The sequence below is a fragment of the Amblyomma maculatum genome, chromosome 1 (assembly GCF_055883805.1).
Source record: "Amblyomma maculatum isolate TAMU_Amacu chromosome 1, ASM5588380v1, whole genome shotgun sequence".
NCBI classification, from domain to species: domain Eukaryota; kingdom Metazoa; phylum Arthropoda; class Arachnida; order Ixodida; family Ixodidae; genus Amblyomma; species Amblyomma maculatum.
In genome coordinates this window covers 228718825-228728588 of record NC_139344.1, presented here as the reverse complement: position 1 = coordinate 228728588, position 9764 = coordinate 228718825, and the positions used below count along the sequence as shown (strand labels likewise).

At 44.2% G+C, this 9764-nt stretch overlaps 1 protein-coding gene across 2 annotated transcripts in view; it reads right to left on the bottom strand.

Annotated features, from left to right (window-relative positions):
* Positions 1 to 5466: 5466 nt before the first annotated feature.
* Positions 5467 to 9764, bottom strand: part of LOC146205843 (GPI ethanolamine phosphate transferase 1-like) — a 48907-nt gene continuing 44609 nt past the window's right edge. The window contains exon 25 of one of the 2 annotated variants that reach the window (XM_084590479.1): positions 5467 to 9343. In XM_084590479.1, coding sequence (XP_084446605.1) covers positions 9164 to 9343 — 180 coding nt within the window. In that variant the 3' untranslated portion in view covers positions 5467 to 9163. The remainder of the gene's footprint in view (positions 9344 to 9764) is intronic. The other variant, XM_084590477.1, reaches the window with a different exon arrangement.

Genomic DNA, 9764 nt, shown 5'->3' with positions numbered 1-9764 from the left:
CATACCGGCGCTGGCAAATCTCTTGGCCAGCCGACGCAAGACGCCGGGGAAGAGAAGCTGGCCGGCCAAGGCCCGGCGAAGTGTTCCAGCTGAAGCCGAGCAGGGCTCTGGGGCGCGTGGCAGCGCACGGGAGCCGCTGACTACCTCGTGACATTCGTCTTCTTCCCATTCTGCTGTGGGGCCCTGCTGATGGTAGATTACCGAAACAGTCAAAATGCTCAAATCACCGTGTTTAATCGAGCGCTTTCCACACCACGAAACAAAATAATGTCAAATAAACAGATAAAGTTCGAACAGGGCCGCGCAATAAAATTAATTTCTTTTCACCAAGACAAAAGTTGCCTGGGCAGCGAGGCCCTTACAGAACAGAGAAGGCTTACCAAAGTTTACAGCTGCTCATATGTCACTTACGCAAGACGCTACCGGTTTACTATACAGAACAAGTTCTTTTCATTTCGACCCAAATCTCATCTCACGAGTTTTTTTGTTTTTTTTTTTTTGTTTTTTTCGTCAGTTACTTGTCGGTACTTTTGTGTGCTTTTTTTTCACATCGTGCTCTTTGGCCCAGCAAAATCATAAACGAGGGTTCATGGTGTGCTTGTTGGCAATACTGCATTGCTGACTGACTGCACCATTAAGTTCATCCAGCTCCGATGGTACGCCTGCTTTTTCTTTATTTGATACGTTGTTTATAGAAAAAATAAAGAGTATTGTTCTGATATTGCTTCGTTTAATTTATGTAGAGCCGGAGCAAGTGGCATGAACACCAAGTGGGCAGCATGTTGCAAGTTGTGGGGATTCAATATTCCTCTCGCCCGCACGACGCGGCGAACACCCTCTCCTTCCCTTTTGCGGGGAGCTATTATCCTTATGCTTTTGGCCTCGTTTCCCCGTAGCTGCTGCGGAGAGGGTGGGGGCAAGAGTTACTGGCGTAGCGCCTCGGTCGGCCCCCGTTTCTCCCTCCCATCTCATCTCGACGGACAGCCTCTGCAGCGCGCGGATGCTGCTATGACCGAGGAAGAACATTGGCGATGACTTCCAATAAACAGCTTGGCCCGCTTTCTGAGCCTCGGTGTGCTGTTCTTCCCTACCACTGATGTGATCCGAGCTAGCGGCGTGGCGTTTGGCTCCGAGAGCAGAGCGCGAGCCCCGTTAGGACCCCCACAAATTTTATTGTGCAGTACAGAGAGGAGTGCAGACACACGCCCCTTATGTAATACCCTGAAATGGGTCTTTAAGGCAATAAAATGAAATTAAATGTTTAATGTTGGTTGGAGTTATTGGGGGAAGGGGGGGGGGGGGTTAACGTCCCTAAGAGACTCAGGCTATGAGAGACGCTGTAATGGAGGGCTCCAGAATTTTGACCCCCTGGGTTCTTTAGCGGGCACGGGCGCCTAGCTTTTCGCTTACAGCGCAAATCAGCCGCCGAGGCCGGGTTTGATCCCGCATCCTTGGGCAGAGTATTCGATTGCCCTGACCACTGTACCACACCAGCGGGGTCGTTTAATGCTAGAAAACAGTGTTCCTTATTTGTTGAACATCACAAACTGATTTCTAGGGCACTAAAATGGTGCTATAATTGGTATTGTAGACTGGAAATGTTTTTTTTTTTTTGCTGCCTTTTAATTCAACGCGACTGCTAACGAAATACGCACTGCAACAGTGAAAGTCATGAAGGCAAGTGTCACGCGGAAGGCGAATCCTAACGCGCACGCACGCGCACGCGCACACACACACACACACACACACGCACACACACACACACACACACACACACACACACACACACACACACACACACACACACACACACACACACACACACACACACACACACACACACACACACACGCGCGCGCACACACACACACACACACACACACACACGCGTGGTCACGTGGTGCGTGTCACGTTGTCTCTTGACGTCAAACGACCCGCCAGCCAATACTGGCCGGCCATGTCTCCTGCCAAATATCACCTGCTGAAGGCATGCTCGTGAGGATGACTGAACGGACGGACGGACGGACGGGTGGGTAGGCAGGCAGGCAGTCTAGTGGGCGGGCTTTGTGAATAGTCTGTATATATAGTCCTATCTGTACATAACCGAATGTAATAAGCACGTCTGAAAAAAAAAAAGGAAATTGTTGTGGCCCATAGGAAGCGTGCCTGTTTCGCAAACCTGAGATTCTAGGTTCGAATATCTCACTCTAGCGCACCATCACTCTATTTTCTTTCCAGCTCAATTACTTTCATTTGGCTACAAGAACTTGCTTGACAATTTTGGCCTTTCACACGTTCTTGAACTTTATGATTATTTGCTTCCATCGGGCGTTTTCGTTCACGGCAATCAACGTCTACACTGACAGCGACAGTGCCGGTTGGCTTTTCTGCGACACGGGATCCTTAGCTCTATACCGTTAAAATGAAGTATGCGTCCTATGTCAGTCGTAAAGGCGCCGATTTCTGCATATCATGTCAGATGATAAACCGCGACCATGGGCCAGCGGTTGCCGGCTGCACTGTACGGAAACCGGCCGTATAAATCATTGCCGACACGGTCGAAGAGGCATAGGTAAGGTAGCGGATACACTGGCCCCAGTGGAATAAGGAGACAATGTCTTTCGACGTTCACGGGCAAGGCGGCGAAATTCAAGAATGCGGGTTGTAACTGTACATTAAAAACTCGCTGTTTGCGTTGCTTTTTTTTTTTTTTTTTGAAAAAATGAAGGCGCAATATTTGTCTCAGTGCCTTTAACACAACTTTTTCATTCCGTGAACACTTCTATTCATGAAGGTAGCAATAAGATATGAGCGGAGGAAGAAGTATTTCGAGCTTATGTACTATACTAACATCGCCATGCCCACAGGCGTCTTTAGCACCTCGTTTCCGTCGAAATGCGGCCGCCGTGGTCAAGATAAACTCGTGAACGTGTGCACGGCAGCCGAAAGCCGCAGCCATCGGGCCGCGGTGGAATGCACAGTTTCAATATCGATTCTTCAGTCACGGTGCATGTGGTGGTCACTCCAAGGACTGCGCGCTCAAGTTAGTGCGCACCATGACTACATGGCGGTTTCCCGCGCAAATAACGACTAGGCCAGCCACTTTTCACGGCGACGCAAGTCCAGCATTCTGGGACACTTTTTAATTATGAGGCGCATCTGGAATATTACAAGACACTGTTAGCGCACGTCTTTGGCAAATGCATAAGCTTGCGATGCGTAGCAAAATTTTGCTTTTAAACTTAAATTAATTTTGAGGCAGCTGTGGGGTATTTTAAGATACTTTATGGATACCTTGATAGAAATGGCTTAAGCTTTAGGTGTGGACCAAAAAGTTTATATGAAACTAGCCCCGCTCTCAAAACAAAAAAATCAGACTACCATAGAATACTAATGGGACCCGTTTTTAATAATTAATCAAAAAAGGAAAAAAAATTGCTCACGATTACGTTACTTCCTGATGCAAAACTTGGGCGCAGCTCATTTTCGATTAATTGAGGTATGCGTTTCGGCTCGGGTGGTGCACATATCGAGATCCGCCGCCACCGATCCGCAGCTCTGATTGCCGCCGCACAGGGGTTGCATTGGAGGAGCAGCGAAGAGAGCAATTAAGTTATCGGGAGGTGGCTAGAGGCAGCGCTTGGGCCCATAGGAACGTTGCGCGGCGAAGAGATAGCAGCGATTGACTGATGCCGCTGACGCTGCTAGCGAGTCAAGTCAACGTGGCTCTGCGTTTCAGCTAGGGATGCACGCACCGTGATCCGCTGGTGCCGAGCCGGTGCTTCGGCAACCGGAGAACACCGTCGCCACCACACAGGAAGAGCGGGAGGGGGTTACATGCATCGGCGAACGGTGGTGGCAGGAGTGCGCGTTGTCCCGGCTGCGGAGCGAGGGGCAACGGCGACGACGACGCGAAACGCAGGAACGGGCGCCAAAGAGCTGCGCTCTAAAACTAGAAGCCTACCGAAGGCGGATATATGGATATATTAATTCTTGGTGAAGTTATACCATACGTGACAAAATTACATCCATAATCTCTATCCCAGGAAATGTCCAAAATTTCTGGGCATGTTCGCATCGATAGGCGAACGCTTGCGCCGCAGCAATGCATTCACCACAGTACGAGCGTTCGTGCGGCGGTGCATCCTTTACAGGCGAAAACCGTTTAGGCGTTTAGATCTGCAATTAGAGGAGCTTCAGCCATGTTTAATGCGTGCTGATTGGAAAAAAAGCTTACAACGCTGGCCGTCAGTATATAAATACCATATGGGCTTTAGTCAAACACTGTTCTGGTATCTACCAACCCATTCCCTCAACTAGGCTTACATTATGCGTTGCTTTTCGGTGAAAACGGGAAATTGTTTGGCCAGAGCTGTTTATCCATTGCATTCATTGAAGATGAAAAGAACCAGTTAACATTTAGTCAAGCGAGACTGCAAACCAATAATGCACCTATTCACATGAAAAAAGAACAAGAGAAATGTGAATTCAGGCAATCACCAACGGTTGATAAATGAGAATCTACCTATCCCCGTAACCGCCCGGTTCCCTTCCCGACTCGGACCTGAAATGAAGTTTTCCTCCCTTCTTACCTGTGGTCAGGAAATGTCGTGGTCACTTTCCTATTATTAATTTTTTTTTTTGTTAAGTCCGATTTCAAAACAGCGTTTTATGTAAGGAGTTACACCTGAATTTAGAGCTGGTTGTCCAGCGAACCTTGTCGTTTTGTACACTCGATTCTTTTTGTGGCTGAAAGACGTACCAGGGCATCATATCCGTGACATACTCTCGATTTGCGTCACAGACTATGCCTAGTCTGTCTGTACAGCACTGACCAGACATAAAAACATCTGAAAATTCGTCTTAACATGCAAAAAAATCTATAATTGACAGCATAGACATACTTATTGCCGCGAATATGATTCAAGCAACATATCTCAACAACGAGCATGAAGAAAAACAAAGGACAGAATCGATCCTCGCGCTAGAATCACAATAAGGCGGCATGCGAGCTGCTGTCAAAAAAGAACAAATAAAGATTTGGTTTGGTTTGTGGGGTTTAACGTCTCAAAGCAACTCAGGCTATGAGAGACGCCGTAGTGGAGGACTCCGGAAATTTCGACCACCTGGGGTTCTTTAACGTGCGCTGACATCGCACAGCACACGGACGCCACTTCGTTTCTCCTCCATCGAAACGCAGCCGCCGTGGTCGGGATTCGGTGCCGGAGTTCCCGGGATCGAATCTCGACCACGGCGGCTGCGTTTCGATGGAGGAGAAACGAAGTGGCGTCCGTGCACCATGCTCGATATGCAATGAAACCATGTATACATGCAGCAATTGCAGAAATCCACAAACACTGGCTCCACAAAAACGGTGTGGAACCAATACCACCCCCTCAAAACTGACCTAAATTGGCCCTTGCAAACTCCAGCACTTGCAAGATTTTGGATGTTTTTCAGTCTTCCCAAAGAGTAGACATTCAAGATTGAAGATACTTTATTATGTAAAATGATAGCACAAAAACACACCGGTCAGTCCAAATAAAATGCGTACTTCAATTCACTATGTGTAGAAGTTTTGCACTCTCAAAACCCAAACAGCTTGCATATGTTGTAGAATTTGAACTGCCACCTGAAAAATTTTGTTGCAGTAATAACATTTCATTTAAACAAGTTTCAGGTCTCTCAGTGTAAAGAGGAGTACCACATTATAAATGCTACATTTGCGATGCGGAGCAAATTTCATGCTATAAAAAGGAATGAAATTGGAACATTCTTTTCTAACGGGTGTTTCACATCTATTAGTATACAATTCTATTAATAATTATAAACACAGCTTCAGAGAATGTTTTGGTATATTTTATAATTATGCATGTACCAAAAGTGATCTTATGATTCATATATTCTTAGTACATTAAGAGAGGATCTTTCAGAGCCCTTTAAGATGTTGAATACCGTATTTACTCACGTAAAGAACCCACTCGCATAACGAATCCCCCCCCATACTTTGATCACTCAGAATCTGAAAAAAATAAATATATATATATATATATAAAAGAAATTAGTCTTCAGCACATCCCTCAGTTTCACAGTCCACAGTGCATTTCTTGGCAGCGAGTCAAGATGCTGTACAGGGATAACATCATGGTGTGTTTATCTTTTGAGGTTACCTCTAGCGATGGGGGAGGGGTGAGGGGGGCAAACTAGGCAGAGTGCCGGCAGAGGATTGCTCAGCTCCAATCTCGTCAGGTTGCGCAAGCCCGATTATCAATATGTTCACTTTATATTATGCGCAATTGGGACGGGTGCTGTTCACTGCCACAAAATCATTGGAACATGTGATGGCAGCAAATGCTTTCTGACTTTGTGCTTTCGTCTATGACTGATGGGTGGAAGGATGGACAAATCTTGCAAAAAAAATGTTTTGCCCACATAATGAATCCTCCCCCAAAACTAACAAGTTTTTCTTGAAAAGAAAAAAAAGTGACATTATGCGAGTAAATACGGGACATACTTATTTCCTTCTTGAGGTATGGGGAAGAGCAAGGGATGCAACATAAAGAAATTATGGGGTGCCCTTGCCTGCTTACGTGCAGAAATACAATAGCATTGCGAGTTCCGTGACTAGTTCCGTTACGAGTTCTACGTTTCGTTGCTCAGTACTGTTGCTTAGTTGGTGTTTATAATGGACAAATTCGGACAAAGTCAAATTTCTGGGGTGGCTTACGTAAATTTGGAGGTCACCACAAAATTGGCCATACTCAAATTAGGTTAGTCATCAATTTTGGTCAAATTCTGAAGAGGTGAAATTTCAGGGATCCAGGGGGCCAAAGTTTGGGGGTGGCCCATCCCACTTTGGAGGTCACCACTGAATTGGCCACACTCAATTTAGGTTAGACATCAACTCTGGTCCAATTTTGATGAGGTCAGAGTTTGAGGATTCAGGGGGACAAATCTTGGGGGTGGCCCATTCAAATTTGGAGGTCACCATCGAGTTGGTCATACTTGCATTATACTGGATAACAAATTTGGTCAAATTACCTTGTTATTCATGCATGCACTTTCTGTCCACAGCTCCAGTCCACAGTTTAATTCATTCAATTAATTAAGCAATCATTTAAACATTTCATTGACTTGATCAATCTTACTTATTTACATATGATCTTAATCAACTATTATATTATATTACCTATGGAACTGATGATTGATAGTTTGTGTGGACACACTTGATGACAGGCTCTGTCCATGCCACCCATGAGCCAAGAAATGCCTTTGCATTGAAAATTCGATCCATAACAGTGAGCCAAGGGTTAGATCACCGAGCTACTGAGTACAAAGACATGGGTGTAATCCAAGCTGTGACAGCCATGTTTCGATGTAGGCGAAATGCAAAGTACCTGTGCGTTATTAGTGCTAAACAGTCCTAGCAAAATCGAAAGTAATCCAGAGCCCTCCACTACGACATCACCCATGTCACTTTGGTATGTTAAACAACATATACTATCAGCACTTTACTAAAAAAAGATTCAGCTTTCGTGAGGGCAATAATTTGGTGGCTTCAATAGCACAGTATCAGAAAAGCTTCCTAACAAGACCCACAAGATACTGCTGCCTAATGTCCCCTCTTCCTGAAAACATTTTGGCCTGCACTTATGCCGTAACAAAATTTCCTTAACGACAAATTACAAGAAATAACTGACTAACTACATATTTATAATGGCTGACAATTTATAAGCGTGGGAAGTAGACCTCAAGAAGTATACATTAAATGTAGCCTAATGGCCTCTACAATAAATGCTTAGGTTTTGCACATACATTATAAGTTCATTAATAGTGAAAATACCCTTTTCCATGGCACTACTGCCTTTGAATTACTGAATAAGGTAGTGCACAGCATTTGTCAAGAGTTTAGTGCCCAAAGGGTATGCTTCTAAGTCATGTAGTGGGGCTCTTAAGACTTTGCGAATTTTTGAAGTTCTGGAGGGGTTAGGATGAGAGTTGCTCTCACCTTCCCGAGATTTGGAACCCTGATGCTGCACAATGAGCCAAAAAGCATGTTCCAGTATCAAACACGATGGGTTCTACCCTTTTAACTAAAGGTGTACCATAACTTTATTCAAGTGAGAAACCTCCTGACACAGTGAACCAGAAATACCAATAAGTTGGACAGATAAAAACATTGGCTATCCAGCTTGAAATGGGCCATATCTTTTGATGTGTCACTTCATGCACATGAAACTTGTAGTTCTTGTACCACTGATAACATCATTATGTATCCCAGTGAAGTCAGCCTTAAATAAGATAATGACAGCTGAATAGTGTAAGACTGCTAGCAGTCGTATCAGTTGTAGTGCGTGACAAAACAGCACAATCTTTAAAAAGGCAATTCTTGTGAACTTTCCATCGGTACAACAGCCAACACTCATCTCACTGCCAAAAGCGCCACTCACATAGGTATAAAGGAAATGGATGAAAACGGCTGAAATACAACTGAGAAATTCAACCAAAGGTACCTAATATCTGGAAACTACAAGCCCGTGATACTAAGGAGTATGCCAGACCTTAAGAAGAAGACCCATACTTCAATAAAATTTGTGCGCCAAATATGCAACAGCCTACTGTTCTCACAAAGATCATGATGGAAGACAGCTTGCACAATTGAGTACTTGACTGCGACACACATCTTTATGTACTAGTGACAACCACATTACTGAAATAACAATAAATAACACATTTTATTTGCTGCATAATGTTGATGCAGCCATGATGAAAGAATAAACACAGTAAACTTGAGTTCAATAGAAACTGGCCATCTTGCTCACATGCTCAATAGTGTAAAGTTCACAACAGAACTGTTTGCAGAAAGACTGCTGCACAAATAAATAGGAGATAGGATGACCTATGCATTCAAAAAACATTTGCCATTCAATCAAAAACACACACAGAATGTCATGTTCCAAATTTTGTAAAGCAACCGTGAACGAGATCAAAGTGTTCTAATAAACACCTTATGCGTATAAAGACAAGATTTTGGCGACAAACAAGTCGAATATTCTAAAAGACTGAATTCAGCAACTTCAAGGAATGTCAGGCAGCACTATCAAACTTCTTGACCATAAGTGACAGCGCCAAATTGCTTGTAAAAAACTAGGCTTGGAATATGTCACAAAAGATGCCGCTTGAACTGATGTCCAGAACACTCCAGTGAAAACGTGGTCATAAACCAGGCAAGGCCATGGAACACAGCTGTGAAGATGAACATGCCCATGGCAAGCAAGTAATGGCTGATGGACATTCCAATGTCAAGCCAGCTGCCACTGTCCTTGATAAGGAAAAAGAAATGCTGAAAAGAGAAGGAACATTATACAACAATGTTATAATGAATTGGCTAGACCTAGCATATTTTTAATTAACATACTGATAATCAGGATGTTAGTGGGGATACTGTCAACAAATGGTCAACAATGAATGAATGAAGCTAGATATTCAAAGTGATTTTATCAAGTGATATTTTTCTTGCATACATTATAAAACAGAAAATTACAGTCGATTTAGATCATCATCATCAGCTGGACCATACCCACTGCAGGGCAAAGGCCTCTCCCATATTCTTCCAATTAACCCGGTTCGATGCTAGCTGCATCTGATTTAGATAAGTTGGCCAAATGCAAATATGGGCGCTAGACAACACGTTCCACTTCCCTTTCGGTGTGAGGCTAGGGTTTTAAGGTTAGGCTTCAGGCAAAGATCAGTGAAATCAGTGA